Below are 20,483 nucleotides of genomic sequence, written 5' to 3'. Positions count from 1 at the left end.
TGTGTGCAGGATATTCACAGAAGAAATTTGTGCAGCATGTGATGTGGTGTGTGGAAGGAAGAGAAGACGGAGGGGGGTGCAAGGAACAGCGTGGTGGTCTGAAGAGGTGAAACAGGCTGTGGCACAAAAGAAGAAAGCATACAATGAATGGATGAGAAATAGGGGCATGGAAGAAGTTGAGAGGCGGAAGAGAGAGTTATATGTAAAAAGAAAGAGAGATTAGTAAGAGAGAGTAAGAAGAGAGTGGAAGAGGAATTTGGAAGGAATTGGAGTGTAAAGTGGAGGGACTGTAAGAAAATGTTCTGGAAAGAGGTGAAAAGAGTAAGACAGGGTGGAAGTGAAGTTAGCAGGGGAGTGAAAGATAAAAATGGCAGATTACTAGTGGAGAAGGGAGAAAAAGTGAGCAGATGGAGAGGACACTTTAAGGAATTGTTGAACATAGAGGATGGAAGTAATTCGAGTATAAGTGGCTGGGGAATGGCTGGGAGAAGGAAGGAGGTGAGAAGACAGGAAGAAATCAGTAGGATAGAAGTTGTGGAAGCAATGAAGAAAGTTAAATCAGGGAAAGCCCCAGGAATTGATGGAGTGTGTGGTGAAATGCTGAAGCATGGGGGAGAGATAGTAGTAGAATGGATGTAGAATATGTGCAGATTGGCCTGGGAGGAAGGTAGAGTCCCGGAGGATTGGAAGTCAGGTATAATTATTCCCTTGTACAAAGGAAAAGGGGAAAAAGAAATGTGTGGTAATCATAGGGGCATTTGTCTTCTTAGTATAATAGGAAAAGTGTATGGCAGGATACTTATTGACAGAGTTAGAGAAAGAACAGAGAAATTAGTTGGAGAAGAACAGGGAGGCTTTAGGAAGAGAAGAGGTTGTGTAGATCAGATATTCATTCTTAGATCTTTAGTGGAAAAGTTTCTAGAGAAGGGAAAGACGTTGTATGCGGCTTTCATGGATTTGGAGAAAGCATATGACAGGGTGGATAGACAAGGATTGTGGAAAGTGTTAAGAATATATGGAGTAGATGGGAAGTTGTTGAATGCTGTAGTATGTACGATGGTGCGAAGGCTGCAGTGCGTGTGGATGGTGAACTAAGTGAATTTTTCTCTTTGAAAGTTGGGTTGAAACAGGGATGTGTCATGTCTCCATGGTTGTTCAATCCGTACATGGATGGGGTAATAAAAGAGGTACAGGGTAGGGTGGTGGATGTTGGAGTGGCCCTGGTGGGAGGAGGTGGTGTTTGGAAGCTCCCTGTGCTGTTGTTTGCAGATGATACTGTGCTGTTGAGTGAAGACGAAGGGGAGCTGCAAGGCTTGGTGGATGAGTTTGTGAGAGTGTGTAAGAAACGGAATCTAAAGGTGAATGTAGGGAAGAGCAAAGTGATGGTCTTTGAGAGAGGTGAAGTCAGTAAATGTACAGCGAGGTTGGATGGTGAGGAATTGGAAAATGTGAGTATGTTTAAGTACTTGGGTAGTGTGATGAGTAAGGATGGAGGTTTGGAGGGTGAAGTGCTTGAAAGGGTACAGCAGGGAAGAAAGGTTGCTGGTTCTTTGAAAGCAGTGATAAGAAACAGGGAAGTGAGCATGGAAGTGAAAAAGTTACTACATGACAGTATTGTGATACCAACTCTAACGTACGGAAGTGAAGCTTGGACGTTGTTGGAAGGACACAAGTCAAGAGTGAGAGCAGTGGAAATGAGTTATTTAAGAGGAGCCTGTGGAGTCACATGGAGAGACAGGCTGACGAATGAGGATATAAAGGAGCGTTGTGGTGTTGATGTGGATGTGATAGGAAGCATTATGAGGAACACACTGAGGTGGTTTGGCCATGTGGAGAGGATGGAGGGTGAAAGACTGACGAAGAGAGTGTATGTGAGTGAGGTGGAGGGGGGAAGAGGGAGGGGGAGGCCGAGGATGAGATGGAGGGATGGGGTGGAGAGGTATATGAGAGAGGGGGGTGTGAGTTGGGAGCAGGGCAGTGAAATGGCATGGGACAGGGCGACTTGGAGGCGATTTGTTTGTGGCCACCCCAAACGGGATTGAAGCGTCTGGCAATAGATAGATAGATATATATATATATATATATATATATATATATATATATGCATGGGGGATGTGCGTATGGTCTAAGGAATGCAGAAGGGGAAAGGATACTCGAGTTTGGGGAGGCAACGGATATGATTGTGTGCAACACATATTTTAGGAAAAGAGACAGTAGGTTAAGTACGTATGAGTCTGGGGGAAATAGCAGTCAGATAGATTATTTTCTGGTTAGGAGGGCCGATAGGAGGTTAGTGAGGGATGTTAAAGTTATAGGAAGTGAGAAGTGTGTGCAGCAGCACAAACTCTTGATTTGTGATATGGTGCTTAAAGAACAAGTGATCAAAAAAAGGACTTATGTACCTAGGAGGAAAATATGGAAGCTGAAAAACCAAGTAGTAAGGGATGCCTTCTAGAGCGAGTTGAGGAGAGTGGTGGCTGAACAGGGAGCTGTAGACAGAGGTGTTAATGAACAGTACAGAGCCCTCAAGAACAATTTCTTGTGAGTTACTGATGTAACATGTGGCTGGACAAGAGGACCACCAAGACATAAAGTAACTTGGTGGTGGGATGAGGGTGTAGAAGCTGCAATTAAGGAGAAAAGAAGGCTTTTCCGGGAATGGTAGAAGGGTGGTAGCAAAGAGGAATATTTGACTGCCAAGCGTAGGGCTAGAAGAGAGGTATACAGGGCAAAGTCTGAGTCACAGAGACAATTACTTGATAACCTAAATCATGGGGAAAGGAAAAATATATTTAGGGTGGCAGGTCAGGTGAAGAGGGATAATTGGGATATCATAGGTGAGCAGTGTGTGAAGAATGATGAAGGAAGGGTAGAGGTGAACAGTGAGGATATTAAAGATGCATGGAGAGAGCATTATAACCGGTTGTTGAATGAGGTTTGACTGGGACAGGGAAGGTTTGGAGCCAGCAGATCCAGTGTCTGGCCCTTGGCCTTTGATTGATACTGCTACTGTGAGTGAGGCAATAGGCAGGATGAGGGTGGGGAAGGCAGCAGGTGTGTCTGGGTTGACTGCCGAAATGTTGAAGGCCTCAGGCGATATAGGGGTGAGTTTAGTCACTGACCTGATAAACAGGATTATTTATGAGTGTGTTGTCCCAGATGATTGGCTGAAGAGTGTAATTGTAAATGTATATAAAGGGAAGGGTGATGCCCTGGAAAGAGGAAATTATAGAGGTATAAAGCATTTAGATCAGATAATGAAGGTAATGGAGAGAGTTTTAGAAGGTATGATTAGAGAAAGAGTCAATATTGATGAGATGCAGTTCGGGTTCATGCCAGGTAGGGGGACCACTGATGCCATATTCATTGTTCGACAGCTTCAGGAAAAATATATTGGTAGGAGAAGGGATCTTTATTTTGTTTTTGTTGATTTGGAAAAGGCCTTTGACAGAGTCCCTAGAGAGGTGGTGAAGTGGGCAATGAGAAAGCTTGGCTTGGAGGAGTGGCTGGTTAGGGTGGTTATGGCCATGTATGTGGGTGCTCACACCCAGGTGAGAGTGAATGGAGATTTGAGTGATGAGTTTTCCGTGAATGTTGGTGTGCATCAGGGGCCAGTCTTGAGTCCCATGTTGTTTATTATGGTACTTGAAGCCCTTTCACATGACTTTAGAAACGGACTCCCGTGGGAGTTGTTGTATGGTGATGATTTGGTGTTGATTGCAGAGAATGAAAGAGAGGCGGAGGAAAGGTTTAGGAAGTGGAGAGATGGTATGGGGCAAAAGGGTTTAAGGGTAAATGCAGATAAAACAAAAGTGATGATATCTAGGGTTGGTGGCAGTACTGTCAAAGACGAGGGAGAGTGGCCATGTGCAGTTTGCCACAAGGGCGTGGGAAGTAATTCCATCTTGTGCAGTGTGTGTGATAAATGGGTGCATAAGAGATGTAGTGGTATTAGAGGTAGACTGCGAGATAATGCTGATTTTATGTGTACGGCGTGCCGGGGTGAGCAGGTGGAGATTGTCAGACGTGAAAGGATTGAACTTGCTGGTGAATCTCTTGAGTGTGTGGAAGAGTTTTGTTATTTGGGAGACATGTTGTAAGCTGGAGGTGGGGCTGGAGCTAGCTCTGTGGCTAGGGTGAGAAGTGGTTGGAAGAAGTTCAGGGAGCTCTTGCCTCTCCTGACATTGAGAGGGCTCTCCCTACGTGCTAAGGGGTCTTTGTATGCAGCATGTGTTAGGAGTGTAATGCTGTATGGCAGTGAGACCTGGGCAGTGAAGGAGGAAGATATTCGCCGGCTCAGACGTACAGAAATGACAATGATTAGGTGGATGTGCAGTGCGTCCCTGCGTTCAAGGCCTGGAGGGGCTGGGTTTGCAATGGAAGAGTTGAGAGGTAGGATGGAACTGGAGTGTATTGGTGTTGTGATGAGGAGAGGTAGATTGAGGTGGTTTGGACATGTGGAGAGGATAGGGGATGATAATTGGGTGAGGAAGGTGAGAAGTGTTAATATTGGGGTTGAGGTTATGAGGGGTAGACCGAGAAAGACATGGGACGAGGTCATTAAGTGTGACCTTAGGGTTAAGGGACTGAACAGGGAGGCTGCAATGGATCGTGCAGCATGGAGAGCCGCCATTAGGTGACCAAGGCCGACACATGCAAGCATGTTGGAGCCTTTAAAAACGAAACGATATATATATATATATATATATATACAGTATATATAGCCCGTGGTACAGTGGTAAAGTGTGCGTTTTCGTACACTGAAGAGAGAGGGTTCACGCCCCGCCAGGGTAATAAACTTTGGGAGTGTTCTTCTGGCCACATACTGCTTTGGTGGACATCAGGGTTCCTGTGGTTGAACTAGTGTCGCATACTATAAATTATGCTTGCACTCAATCAGCTTGCGCGGGCCGATTACACTTGGTTCACAGACTACACGCACATCCAAAGCCACTCCAACACAACAACTACACTTACAAGCACTTCTCACCCTACATACACTCTCTACTAGACAGCCTAAGCCACTTGGTTGAGATACATTGTCTGTATCGTCCCCACTTCGGTAGGGATAGGCCTGTCCTGCAGTGGACACTCAAACGACTGATGACTATGACAATATATATATACAATATATATATATATATATATAAGTACGGTATGTATGTATATATATATATATATATATATATATATATATATACAGTAATCACTTGTTTATCCATCCATCCATCCATCATCCAGTCCTACATTGCCCCATGAGGAGCGTAGGAGCCCGGGGCTAGGCAGCTGGTCCTGATATTTAAGACAGGCAGTTGGTCCTGATATTTAAGATGAGAGTGACCAGCCTCACTCATCCCTAAGTGGCATTACGTGAGCAATAAACCCCAACCATCCCTTGGATATAAACGTTCACCGGTTCAATCCGACTGGAGAGCAATAATTACCTACCAAACCACAAGGCACCAAAATTTGGTTATATGCCACCACCCAGCATAGTAAATGGTTTCCTGGTGTACAGGAAACTATTTGGCTTGTCACTCAGTGTAGAGTCAGCCACAGGCAGAAGGAAGAGGAAAGAATGAAGGAAAGAAAGATAGAAGAGGGAGTGTAAAGTCCCCGTAGGCAGAAGGTCGAGGAAAGAATGAAGGAAAGACAGAAGAGGATGGAAGAGAAGAAGGATGTAGAAGAGGAAAGGGCAGACACTCGAGAGCAGCACCGAGTTTGTGGATGGTGAGCATCCCCACTGACCAGAAAGCCGGACACATGTTTCACCGTCCTCTCGTTCGCCAATTAGGTTAATTCCAAAGACCTGGGGCGATGTAGAACGGAGATTTATTTACAGAAGAGATACTCTAGATGTGCTCCGTATGCTGGCATGTCTGGGTAGAGGCAACATCCGGATAATGAACACTATTCACTTACTATACCCAAACCCTACCAAACACCCAACCTCCATCCTATTCACACACTACCTATGCTTAATTTGGCAGTTTTCCAGTCATACAGGCATATTTAAACACCAAAACACACACAGGTATATCCAAAATAATGCTAGACACCAAAAACAAACATGCAGAAAAACCACTGAAAACCAAAAAATGCCCTACCTATACACTACTGTATGTACAGTACCCTTCCTAATTTTGGCAGTGTTTCCCAATCATTTTGCCATATTTTGACATCAAAACATACATAGGATTATCCAAAATAATTTTCAGCACTAAGAAAAACCATGGAAAAAAAAATTGAAAACCAAAAAACACCCTACCTACACACTACTGTATGTAAAGTGCCCCTCCTAATTTTGGCACTGTTTTCAGGTCATTCTGCCACATTTTGACATTAAAACACACATGGATACATCCTAAATAAATTCTTAAACCAAAGAAACTATGAAAGAATCCTGAAGTTCCCTGCCAAAAGACATTCGGTTGGGGTACTTACCATTCAGTGCATCGCAGACAGGCTTCTTAACCCGCACACCTCCAGCACGTGGACAGTTGTCCCAGGTGGTCTAGTGGCTAACCTTCGCGCTTAGCAAATGTCGAAGAACTTCTCCTCCTCCTCCTCCTCCTCTACCTGCTGGAGCTGGACAATAAGCAGTGACGTGTGGTGCAATGATAGTGGCCTATCCACCTGAGGAGACTCCGAAGACAGCCACAAGCTTACGTCCAACGGACACTCAACAGCTGTCGACACGCTTGGTTGCAGGTCCAATGGTGAAGGCAGGAAATGAGGTGGTGATGGTGGTGAAAATGGGTTGGCACTCACGGGGATCGCAGCCTTGAAGAAGGAGTCAATCCTGGTCTGACGACAGGACCAACGATTCTGCTGGAGGGTGACAGCGCCCCGGACTCCTTGCAGCTCCATTGCCAGGCTGAGCGGCACCAACTCCCTGTCACAGTGCAGGTGCTCGGCATACTCCAGCATCCCCTCCAGGTAGCCATGGAGGACACTGAGACAACAGAGTAAAGGAATTGCAGAGGGCTGCGAGTCAGGGTCTTCATCCTCGTCAGTCTCACTGTCCTTTTTCGTGCCCGCAGAGGCAGCAGCAGCGACTTCCTCACCAGACATGGTCTGATAACCAGGATCGCTGCCGTCGTCGTCCAGCCATTCCCTCATGTCGTCGACATCCACCTGGTCTCCTGATGTTCGAAGGCGGCAATGGAAATCATCCACGTCAAACCCTTCAGAGTCGTACTCAGCTTCGATTCCCAGGAAAAAAAGAGACCAACTACTTTCGAGAGTTTTCAAGGAGACTTCCTTCCATGCACTCGCCTAGCTGAACACTGCAGACTTCAGGTCATTACTCTGATGATTCTGCAAGGTCTGCTCCCCACATGTGTCCTCGGCCCCATCCTCGTCCTCCAGCATTACAATCACCTCGTTCCGGAACCTCCAGCAGTACAGTCTCTTGGCAGCCACAATAACACCCTGGTCCACTGGTTGAAACAGAGCAGTCATATTAGGTGGCAGAAACATGCACCTAATCCACTCGTCATAAGCAACCAAATTCTTCTCGGACGGATGCGCAGGTACACTGTCCAGGAGCAGGACTGCCTTCACCTGGTTGCAAGTGATATCAAGGACCTCAGTTTTATAATGGGTAACCTCCTTAACAAAGTGTCTGTGGAACCAATCTCTGAAGATCTTTGTGGTAAACCAGGCTTTCACAAAATGGTACCATACAACAAGCAGGCTATCCATCAACCCGCGGAGACAACGTGGTTGCTTTGCATGCCCAACAACAACGGTTTGAGGCGGTGCGTCCCATTACCATTGGCACTGCACAAAACAGACACATTTGGACAACTTCTACTCAGGCACAGTCTTCTTCTTTTCCTCAGCCAGGGTGTTGGTAGGCAAGAAGCAGTAGAATAGACCAGTTTCATCAGCATTATAGACTTGACCAAGGGCAAGGCCCTTGCCCTTGATTGGGTGCTGCACTTTCTGGAGAAACAGGTCTACATCCTCCAATTCCGCGTCCAAGGCCTTGATGTGCCTTACTGCCAGTAAGTCCATGGCGAAGCTTGATGTGAAAGAGCCATCCCTTGGATGCCTTGAAGTCATGCACGTTGTGCAGGTGTGCAAACTTTTCAGCTGCACCCTTCACCTTGGTCCCATGCACTAGCACACTAGCACCACATTGCCAGTGAAACCACAACAATGTCGACTGGTCGATAATGGCGTGCCAGGCCTGGGCCATGATCTTGCTGTCATCCCTTCACGTGCTTTCGTCGAACTCCTGCCCACACTGTATGAGCTTGTCCTCTGTGACTTCTTGATATCAAACAGTGTTGAATGGGCAAGATCATATTCCCGCAGTATGTGTCCTGTGGTCCAGCCCACATCAACCTTGCTCAATATCTCACGTTTCTTCTCCAGAGTCAGAACCTTCCTCTTCAGCTTCTCAGGTGGTGGTGGGGCCATCACCACCTACACAAGAATACAAGAGAGGAGGGCCACAACCTGAAGAAGGTCAGAAACTCCACTCCCCTAACCTCTATATACTCTTGTATCCATTACACACCTTCGCATCCTTTCATCCACACACACATAGTCAATCATTGCCTTCCTTTCTTTCAGTTCACCACACACCCTTCTCATCACTCACCACGTATACCTGTGGATCATTTTGTGCCTGAAGATGGTATTGGCTGAAGATGGTATTGGCTATCACCAACCCCCTCCCGGCACAAATGTCCACTAAAGCACTGCCATTCTCATCTATCTCAGCAGGCATACCCCACTCACAAATTACTCCATCCACCTTCACATTCCCTACTTTACCATTCATATTACAAATCAAAAACACTCTCATTCCTTTCAAACTTTTCCATGCACACATCCACATTTGTCCAGTTCTTCTCTCATTCTGCTTGCACAATCTTGCATTGATGCATACACTCACACAATTTCCCACATTTGTAGTCCAACTTTCAATCTTACCCACATAATCCTTGAGCCAACTGATGCACAATCTTGCATTGATGCATACACTCACACAATTTCCCACATTTGTAGTCCAACTTTCAATCTTACCCACATAATCCTTGAGCCAACTGATCCATACTCTCTTATATTTTCCTTCCATCTGTTACAACAATACACACTCCTTCTTTTGCCCTCTCATTCTCACCTACTCCCACACATATACCCCATCCATACTCCTATTCTCTCACACTCTCTCCTCTCCATTTACTTTCAGTTTATCCACATACATCCACTTTTGCATAATCAAGCACCTGGACAATCTCTCTCTCTTTCACCTCATCACTTCCACCCCTTATATTCCACGTCACCATCTGTATCATGTCCTTTGTTAGGTCCTTAGTCGCCATTTTTTGGTCAGTCCTGGTCCAAGGTTTCTTGTTAGTATTTTTAGTAAGTTGTTTACAGGGGAGGGGCACTAACCCTTCGCCAACCCACCTGCTGTCATGTAGGGAACAAGTGTTGGTTGGTTATAAGGTTACCACCCAGCGTTGTGTGTGTGTGTGTGTGTGTGTGTGTGTGTGTGTGTGTGTGTGTGTGTGTGTGTGTATAAATATATGTCTAGAGATATCTATCTATCTATCTATATGTATATATACACATATATACAGAGCAGCCCTAGTGAGAGAGGGCAGTGTTTGGAAACTACCAGTACTGATGTTTGCAGATGATACTGTGTTGTTAATTGAAGACGAAGGGGAGCTGCAAGGCTTGGTGGATGAGTTTGAGAGAGAGTGTAAAAAACGGAATCTAAAGGTGAATATAGGGAAGAGTATAGTGATGGTCTTCGAGAGAAGTGAAGCCAGTGAATGTACAGCAAGGTTAGATGAGGAGGAAATGGAAAATGTGATTAAGTTTAAGTACTTGGGTAGTGTTATAAGTAAGGATGGGAGTTTGGAGAGTGAAGTGCTTGAAAGGGTACAACAAAGAAGAAAGGTTGCTGGTTCCTTGAAAGCAGTGATAAGAAACAGGGAAGTGAGCATGGAAGTCAAAAAGCTACTACATGACAGTATTGTGATACCAACTCTAAAGTATGGAAGTGAAGCTTGGACCTTGCTGGAAGGACACATGTCAAGAGTGAGAGCAGTAGAAATGAGTTATTTGAGAGGAGCCAGTGGAGTCATATGGAGAGACAGACTGACAAATGAGGAAGTGGTAGAGCATTGTGGTGTGGAAAAGGATGTGATAGGAAGGGTTAGGAGAAACACATTAAGGTGGTTTGGCCATGTGGATAGCATGGAGAGTGAGAGACTGACAAAGAGAGTGTATGTGAGTGAGGTGGAGGGGGAGAGAGGGAGGGGGAAGCCAAGGATGAGATGGAGGGATGGAGTGGAAAGGTATATGAGAGAGGGGTGTGTGAGCTGGGAGCAGGGCAGTCAAATGGCAGGAGACAGGGCGACGTGGAGGACAATATGTTTGTGGCCACCCTGTATGGGACTGAGGCCTCTGGCAATCGATACATACATACATACATACATTCATATATATATATATATATATATATATATATATATATATATATATATTTAAAATACAGATATCATCATCATCATCCAACTCAAATTCTTCCAGCTCCTTCGAGCACCTTCCCAAAATGTTTCTAACAACTTTACCTCATCATCCTTCCCTCCTCTTTTCTACTCTAATGGCTCTGTAGCTATTTCTTCTACTGACAAAGCAAATCTCTTAGCTCAGACTTTCTCCTCTAATTCTACCTTAAATGATTCCGGTGCTGCTCCTCCATCACTTCCCCCCTCTGACTTCCTCATGGATGACATTAAAATTGCTTCAGTTGATGTATTTTCTGCCATCAATGGCCTTAATACTAACAAGGCATATGGGCCTGATGGAGCCCTTCAAGAACTGTGCATTTGTGTTTACACCTAGCCTGGGTAAACTCTTTTGTCTTTGTCTTTCAACTTGTACCTTTCCTTCTTGCTGGAAGTTTGCTCTCATTCAACCAGCGCCAAAGAAGGGTGACCATTCCCAACCCTCTATCGTCCAATTGCTTTAACATCCTGTGTCTCAAAAATTTTCGAGTCAATTCTTAACAGAAAAATTTAAAGCATCTTTCCTATCACAACCTTCTTTCTGATCGTTAGTTTGGGTTCTGTCAGGGACGCTCCACTGGCGATCTTCTCACCTACCTTTCAGACTCCTGGTCATCCTCCTTTCGGGACTTTGGCGAAAGCTTTGCCGTTGCACTTGACATCTCAAAGGCTTTCGATCGAGTCTGGCATAAATCTTTAATTTCCAAACTGCCCTCTGACAGTTTCTATCCTTCTATCTGTGCCTTCATCTATAGCTTCCTCTCTGGTCATTCTACAGATGCTGTTGTAGATGGTCATCGTTCTTCTCCTAGATCTTTCAACAGTGGTGTTCCTCAGGGCTCTGTTCTATCACCAACTCTCTTCCTTTAATTCATCAATGACCTTCTAAGCTGTACATCTAACCCTATCCACTCATATGCTGATGATTCCACCCTTCACCTTTCCATTCAGTTCCTGCAATGTCCATCTCAGCAGTTACTTCAACAAGCAAGGGATGAGGCTATGGCACACCTAATGTCTGACTTGGCTCGTATCTCTGACTGGGGTAAAAATAATCTTGTTTTTAATGCATCAAAAACTCAGTTTTTACACCTATCAATCCGACACAATCTTCCACAGGAGTACTCACTATTGTTTAATAATATCCAGCTGAATCCTGCATCATCCTTGAAAATGCTTGGGGTTGCATTCACTCAGGGACTTATCTTGGAGAGATCATATTGCATCTCTTGTAAAATCTGCTTCCAAGAGATTGGGTGTGCTAAGCTGACGCCGTACCTTCTTATCCCTGCACAGTCATTGACTTTATACACGGGTTTTATTTGCCCCTGTGTAGAGTACAACTCTCACATGTGGGGAGGCTCCCCAATACAGCTCTTCTCAACAGGGTGGAGTCAAAGGCTTTTCGTCTCATTAACTCTCCTCCTCTTACCAGCTCCCTTCAACCTCTGTCTCTTCATCGGACTGTTGCATATTTATCTCTTTTCTATAGCTACTTCAATGGTCACTGCTCCTCTGAACTGTCTGCTTGCATCCCTCCACCTCTATGACGGGTGTGTAGCACCCGTCTTGCAACAAACTCTCATCCCTTTTCTATCCAACTCTCTAATGCAAGAGTTAACTGTCACTCCCAGTCCTTCACTTATGCAACAGGTCAACTCTGGAATTGTCTCCCTCTGTCTGTATTTCCTACTTACTATGATCTCCAGTCTTTCAAACACAATGTCCAGGCATCTCAATATGAACGAACCTTGAATTTGGCTCTTTTTTGTATTGTTTTTTTCTTGGAAGGAATGGTTTGTGAGCTCCTGGCCTTTGGTTCCTTCTTTCTTGCATTAAAAAAAAAAAAAAAATCATCATCATCATCAGCCATTCTAAGTTCACTGCTAACCAAAGGCCTTCCCCAACCCCAACCTTCTCCACGAATTCCTTGACTGAGCCAATGTTTGCCACATATTGCCTGCAAATTTCTCTATCTCATCTCTCAACCTCCTGTCTGGCCTTTTTTTGTTATGCTTATAATCTCTTGCTGTCCAGTCAATCAGCCTCTTGCACTATCGGTTGTTTGTTATTCTTGCTATGTGGCCTGCCCACCTCCATTTCTGTTCTTTTATAACTTCTATAATATCTTTGACTTTAGTCTGCTCCCTCACCCAAGTTGATCTCTTCCTGTCTCTTAAAGATATTCCCAACACTGACCTTTCCATTGCTCTCTGAGAACAGATTAATTTATTTTCCATCCATTTTGTCAGTTTCCAGGTCTCACAACCATACATCATAGCTGGAATTATACATTCGTTACATTTCATACAAACTGGCAAGCTACTTTTCATAATGTTTCTATGTTTACCGAAAGCTTTCCATCCAATTGTATTGCGTCTTTTTATTTTGCAATCATGATCTTTCGCTAATTTTAGTATTTGCCCCAAGTAACTGTACGCCTCGACTTCTTCAAGAATTTCTTCACTTATTCTGATGACGCTCTTTGGTGTTTGTGGATTAAACAATAGTTTCACTCAGGTTCATTTTCAGCCCTACTTTGGGACTTTCTCTGTTCAGGAAATTTAACATTCGAGTTGGTATCACAATACTGTCATGCAGTAACTTTTTCACTTCCATGCTCACTTCCCTGTTTCTTATCACGGCTTTCAAAGAACCAGCAACCTTTCTTCCTTGTTGTACCAATTCAAGCACTTCACCCTCCAAACTTCCATTCTTACTCATCACACTACCCAAGTGCTTAAATGCACTCACATTTTTCATTTTCTCCTCACCCAACCTCACTATATATTCAGTGACTTCATTTCTCTCGAAGACCATAACCAGACTCTTCTCAACGTTCACCTTTAGATAAATATTCTTATACACTCTCTCAAACTCATTCATCAAGCCTTGCAGCTTCTCTTCGTCTTCACTTAACAACACAGTATCATCTGCAAACAACATTACAGGGAGTTTCCGCACACTGCCTTCTCTCATTAGGGCCACTCCAACATTCACTGCCCTACCCTGTATCTCTTTTATAATCCCATCCATATACAGACTGAACAACCATGGAGACATGACAAATCCCTGTTTCAATCCAACCTTGAAATACAAAAATTCACTCAGTTCACTGTCCACACGCACTGCAGCCTTAGCACCCTCATACATACTTTTCACAGCATTGAACAACTTCCCAATTCTTAATACTTTCCACAATCCTTGTGACTGTGAAGAGTGATGAAGGAACCAGGGTGTGAAGAATGAAGAAGGAAGGGTAGTGATGAACAGTGGGGACATTAAAGACGCGTGGAGAGAGCATTATAGCCGGTTGTTGCATGAGGAGTTTGACTGGGACAGGGAGGGTTTGGAGCCAGCAGATCGTTTTTGGCCCTTGGCCTTTGATTGACACTGCTTCTGTAAGTGAGGGACTAGGCAGGATGTAGGTGGTGAAGGCAGCAGGTGTGTCTGGGTTAACTGCTGAAATGCAGAAGGTTTCAGGAGGATGTAGGTGGAGAAGGCAGCAGGTGTGTCTGGGTTAACTGCTGAAATGTTGAAGGTTTCACGAGATGTAAAAGTGAGGTTGGTCACTGACCTGATAAATATGATTACATATGAGTGTGTTGTCCCATGTCTGGCTGAAGAGTGTAATTGTAAATGTGTACATGGGGAAGGGTGATGCCCTGGAAAGAGGAAATTATAGAGGTATCGAGCTTTCAAATCAGATAATGAAGGTAATGAAGAGAGTTCTGGAAAGTATGATTAGAGAAAGGGTGAATAATGAAGAGATGCAGTTTGGGTTTATACCACACAGGAGGACCACTGATGCCATATTCACTGTTTGACAGCTTCAGGAAAAATATATAGGAAAGAAAAGGGAACTGTATTTTGTTTTTGTTAATTTGGAGAAGGCCTTTGACTGAGTCCCTAAATAGGTGGTGAAGTGGGCAATGAGAAAGCTTGGGATAGAGGTGTGGCTGGTTAGGGTGGTTATGGCCATGTATGTGGGTGCTCGCACCCAGGTAAGAGTGAATGGAGATTTGAGTGATGAGTTTTCCGTGAATATTGGTGTGCATCAGGAGTCAGTTTTGAGTCCCTTGCTGTTTATCATGGTACTTGAAGCCCTCTCACGTGACTTCAGAAATGGACTCCCGTGGGAGATGTTGTATGCTGGTGATTTGCTGTTGATTGCAGAGAATGAATGGAAGGTGCAGGAAAGATTTAGGATGTGGAGAGACAGTATGGGACACATGGGCTTAAGAGTAAACACAGATAAAACATAAGTGACAATATCTATGGTTGATGGCAGTACTGCCAAAGAAGGGGGAGAGTGGCCATGTGCAATCTGCCACAAGGGCATGGGAAATAATTCCAACTTGTGCAGTGTTTGTGATAAGTGGGTGCATAAGAGATGTAGTGGTAGTACAAGTAGACTGCAAGATAATACTGATTTTATGTGTGTGCTGTCGGGGAGAGGAGGTGGAGATTTTCAGGCATGAAAGGATTTGAACTTGCTGGTGAGTCTCTTAAGTGTGTGGAAGAGTTTTGTTATTTGGAAGACATGTTATGTGGTGGAGGTGGGGTTGGAGCTAGCTTTGTGGCTAGGGTGAGAAGTGGTTGGAAGAAGTTCAGGGAGCTGTTGCCTCTCCTGACACTGAGAGGTATCTCCCTTTGTGCTAAGGGATCTTTGTAAGCAGCATGTGTTAGGAGTATAATGCTGTATGGTAGCAAGACCTGGGCAGTCAAGGATGAGGTTATTCGCAGGCTCAAACATACAGAAATGACAATGATTAGGTGGATGTGCAGTGCGTCCCTGAGGGCAAGGTCTGGGGGGGCTAGGTTTTACAATGGAAGAGTTGAGAGGTAGGATGGACTGGAATGTATTGGTGTTCTGATGGGGAGAGGTAGACTGAGGTGGTTTGGGCATGTGGAGAGAATGGGGGATGATAATTGGGTGCAGAAAGTGAGAAGCGTTAATACTGGGAGTGGGGCTGCGAGGGGCAGACCGAAGAAGACCAGGGACGGAGTCATTAAATGTGACCTCACGGTTGAGGAATTGAACAAGAGGCTGCAGTAGATCGAGCAGCATGGAATGCCGCCATTAGGTGACCGAGGCCAACGTGTGCAAGCTTGTTGGAGCCTACGAAAATGAATCCTTGTCTATCCACCCTGTCGTATGCTTTCTCTAAATCCGTGAAGGCCGCATACAACTTCTCTCCCTTCTCTAGAAACTTTTCCACTAAAGACTTAAGAATGAAAATCTGATCTACACAACTTCTTCCCTTCCTAAAGCCTCCCTTTTCTTCTCCAACTAATCCATCCATCCATCCATCATCCAATCCTACATTGCCCCATGAGGAGCGTAGAAGCCCGGGGCTAGGCAGTTGGTCCCGACATTTAAGATGAGAGTGACAAGCCTCACTCATCCCTAAGTGGCATTATATGAGCAATTAACCCCAACCACCCCTTCGATATAAACCTTCACCAGCTCAATCCGATTGGAGTGCAATAATTAACCACTAAACTACCAGGTGCCAAAACTTGGTTACCACCCAGCGTAGTAAATGGTTTCCTGGTGTACAGGAAATCATTTGGCTTGTCACTCAGTGTAGTCACCAATGGGCTGAAGGAAGGGGAAAGAATGAAGGAAAGAAAGACAGAAGAGAATGGATGGAAAGAAGGATGAAGAGGAGAGGGCAGACACCCGAGAGCAGCACTACATCGAGTGAGTGGATGGTCAGCGCCCCCACCTACCACTATTCTCCAATTAATTCCTCTGTTATTTCCCTAACTCTGTCAGTAAGTATCCTACAATATACTTTTCCTATTACACTATGAAGAAAAATGCCCCTCTGATTACCACACACTTCTTTTTCCCCTTTTCTTTTGTACAGGGGAATAATTATACATGACTTCCAATCCTCCGGGACTTTACTGTCCTTCCAGGCCAATCTGCACATCTTCCACATCCATTCTACTACTATCTCTCCCCCATGCTTCATCAATTCCTGGTGCTTTCCCCATTTGACTTTCTTCATGGCTTCCACAACTTCCATCCTACTGATTTCTTCCTCTCTTTTCACATCCCTCCTTCTCCCAGCCATTCCCCAGCAACTTTTACTCACATTTGGCCATGTGGAGAGGATGGAGGGTGAAAGACTGACGAAGAGAGTGTATGTGAGTGAGGTGGAGGGGGAAAGAGGGAGGGGGAGGCCGAGGATGAGATGGAGGGATGGGGTGGAGAGGTATATGAGAGAGGGGGGTGTGAGTTGGGAGCAGGGGAGTGAAATGGCGGGGGACAGGGCGACTTGGAGGCGATTTGTTTGTGGCCACCCCAAACAGGACTGAGGCGTCTGGCAATAGATAGATAGATAGAGACTTTCATTCTGCACACATCTCACTCTTTTTCAGTGAATAACAATATTCTTAGTGGCTGTAGCTGAAGAAGTATTCAGCATGGGTGAATCAGGTCAATGGTGGAAAGGTATGTATAAAAGAGACGCATATCTAATAAATAATCCTTGCCGAGTTGCTGCCCTCACATCAGGGACAATGAAGGTTTGCATGGACCAAGCTGCAAGCCTCACCTGAGGTATAATTTATCCATCCATCCATCCATCATCCAATCCTACATTGCCCCTTGGGGAGCATAGGAGCCCGGGGCTAAGCAGTTGGTCCCGACATTTAAGATGAGAGTGAATAATTTATGCTGATTATAAAACAATGACTCAGGGAAGATAAATTACCTTACAAAGAATCAGCCTGGCAGGGGTTAATATCACATTAAGATAACATATGAGTGGTTGCATAAGAATTATATAATGAATATATAAAGATATCCAGTGGAAAATGGCACTGACAGGTTTAGCATATCAATGACATCTTAGGAACATAATCTCCATCAATAATGAGGGAGACATACCTGGTATACCTGATTTAAATCCTGAATGCCTGATGGGGCACTTAACCCGCCGCATCCCGGCAAATTTTTCACCAATGACCCCCCCCCCCCCAATCCCGGCAGATTTTCGAAAAGATTTTTTTTGGGCTAAAACCTCCGCTTTTTATGAGAAACATCGAAAATTCAGAGAGAAAGTGCCCAACTGAGTTTGGAAATACGGTAGAAGTACCAATACCTTCACCTAGGTACCGTGTTCACTCAGGCCAGGCTCCAGAGAAAGCATTTTCTATGGGAAGGGTAACTATTCCAAACCATTCATAGTTGGTTAAATATTTAATTATTTGGTATGAATTTATATGTAGTACAAGAGTATACTGGTTTTCAGACAATAATATAGGCAATATAAGCATTGTTCACTCATGAAACACATCAACATATGGCACCTTCTTTTATGACGGTATCGCCTCATCACTTCAGCTTCTTTCTTCCTTTGTCCTCCACCTCAGGAATCACTTTTGCCTTGAATTTCGTCATTGGAGAGACCGTGGTGCAACATGTCTTTACTGGCCAGGTCACTGCTAACAGGTGAGTTGCCAAGAAAATGGCATGCGGGGGGGGGGGGGGGGGGGTCAGGTGGAGCCAGGCATTATTCCTGCCTGCCATTGGGTAGAGGAAGGTCTCCCACATGTGACTACCAAAAATCACCTGTGAAACTTGAAAAATGTGCAAATGACGGACCTCGCAACTGCAAAATGTATGGATATGTTGTTGGGTGTCACTGTGACAAAACGTGGCAGTGTATCCATACATCGTCGGGACGCCTCGGGTTAATTGTCTTCAGCCCTATGACATTAAGCTTATTCCTGCTATGTCCAGATAACTTTATTCAGCTTAGGAGAGACTTCTCACACTACACATTATAGATAAAACCCTACATTTCCCTCTTGAATTCTAAGGCACTCCTAATCTAAATATAATCCTATGGAGAAAGCTAAGAATAAAATCAGAAATAAATTCCCAGACCAAAGGCTGCTGCCAAGTAATTTTATATTACTGAGGGAGGCACCCTACCCTTGAAGGTTTAAAGTTTGCCACACTAAGCCTTCAATGGTTAAAAAAAAAAAAAAAAAAAAAAAAAAAAAATCCTGTACTGGTAATTGTCAATACAAACATACATACAGTATAACACCAACAAAAGTAAATGTGACTCACAGATGAAGAGATGTTAATGAGGTAGTCATCAGTTTCCTGGGAGCTGACAATGGGGAGTAATTTACGTCGCTGGTTCTTAATTTCATCATCTGCTTCTTTTACACTGCGAAGATAATGTATATTGAGTTATGCTTATCCTTCGGTGCATCAACATAATTACATAAACATGAATTTCTTCTTGTTTCTTTCATAATTCACCCACTTCATGACCTCCAAGCTTTCACATTTCTCAAGCTTTCAAACCCCAGATAAACTTACTCAAGGACCGTGTTGATGCAGACAAAGGATTCAACCTCGCCTGTCTGTTTGTTGACTTCGAGGTAGCCTCGGGAGCGCAAGCTGACATGAGTACCATCTCGGCACTGCAGACGGTATGAAACCATACCCTGACCATGTGCACTGGAAAGCACTGCATGATACAGTGGGGATAGTGAGAGAAAAGTAAGTGTTAGGCCAAAGCTCAAAAACAGTGTCATGAATCTAAAACAATTATAGCATTAGCATTTTCACATAACATGTGACATTCCTTGATCACTGAGTCTTATACTGTAGACAGATTATAACTTAAAAATATGAGAATACTGGGAATGGCAAGGTAACCCCTTCACACACTGTGACAAGATTTGTGCCACAAAACTAACCTACTCCTGTTGCGAAGTGATATGAATTGCATCATAAAAAAGTTACTCTTAAAACTGGTATTTGATCACGATTTGTTACAAAATTACCTTGTGAAACTGCATTCAGATGCAACTGCATAAAATAATCTGGGAAAATGCATTTTGAATTAAATGTCTGTTAACCATCAGTCAGGCCTCCCCCTGCCAGGAGAGCTTTGTATACAAAAAAGGTCCACCCAGAATCTAACATTGTGACCATAAGTGAAAGGGCTAAAAGATCAACAATAAACATGGTAATATTGTTGTGACTAAAGGTTCATCTGGATATAAACTCACTGGAACACAGGAAACCATGGACTTCAGGTTGATGCTCCAGCGATTTCCTGTTAAGGCTGTGTTAAAGGAATCTTTGCTGTGACAGTAAGGTGCATGAGATAATTAAGGTTGTGTGTGTGTGTGGGTGAGGGTGCCTATCATCCACTCATTCAATGTTGTGTTGCCTTATGGTCTTGGCACTGAGTTACAAGCCAAATGGTTTCCTGTATCTAGGATACCATTTACAACACTGGGTGGTAACCATATACCCGGGATTTTTGGCAGGGTTAAGTGTCCCCCAGATTCCATATCTAAAATCACTAAACCATGGCAGACGTTTCGGAGAGCCTCGGAGGGCCCAATACCTGCCTGGGGCCCCAGCCAAATAGGCAGATTTACATGGCCATGTGGAATGTATGAGGTGTGAATGTGGACAGCAAGAGGGTGGAAGTAATGAATGTGTTCAAGAGTGCGAGACATGCTGTGACGGCACTATATGAAACAAAGATGAAAGGGTGTGAAGTGGAGGAGTGGAAGTAAGGATGGGCATGAATGGGCGAGGAAGATGCAAGGAAGGAGTTGCTTTGCTGATGAATGAAGTGTGGCAGAGTGGAATGCGAGACTATAAATGTGTCAGCTCGAAATGTATGTATGTCAAGTTCAAGTCTGAGAAAGTGAAAGTGGTAGTGATTGTAGCATATGCACTGTGTGATGACAAAAGTGAGACAGAGAAAGATTGGTTTTGGGACAAGCTGAATGAGGCATAAGGTGCAATGCCTAAGAGTTATAAAGCATTTGTAAAGGGTGACATGATAAAAGAGAGTAGGCACTGCCCCTGTGAATGATATACAGTAATAGGTAATAATGGAATATCAGAAAAGAATGATAATGGGAAGCAACTGAAGGACATGT

General features: G+C 44.3%; 1 protein-coding gene across 1 annotated transcript in view; it reads right to left on the bottom strand.

Annotated features, from left to right (window-relative positions):
* LOC145413006 (uncharacterized) overlaps positions 1-20,483 on the bottom strand; it is a 479,615-nt gene that overhangs the window by 50,484 nt on the left and 408,648 nt on the right. The window contains exons 9-10 of the mRNA XM_080282827.1: positions 18,895-19,045; positions 18,637-18,739 (exon numbers count right to left, since the gene is read on the bottom strand). Coding sequence (XP_080138953.1) covers positions 18,637-18,739; positions 18,895-19,045 — 254 coding nt within the window. The remainder of the gene's footprint in view (positions 1-18,636; positions 18,740-18,894; positions 19,046-20,483) is intronic.

Source organism: Coenobita brevimanus, chromosome 94 (assembly GCF_032717465.1).
Source record: "Coenobita brevimanus isolate Jiangsu-jjx chromosome 94, ASM3271746v2, whole genome shotgun sequence".
Lineage (NCBI taxonomy): Eukaryota > Metazoa > Arthropoda > Malacostraca > Decapoda > Coenobitidae > Coenobita > Coenobita brevimanus.
Note: the sequence above shows the minus strand (reverse complement) of the source record. Positions and strands in the feature narration are given on the sequence as shown.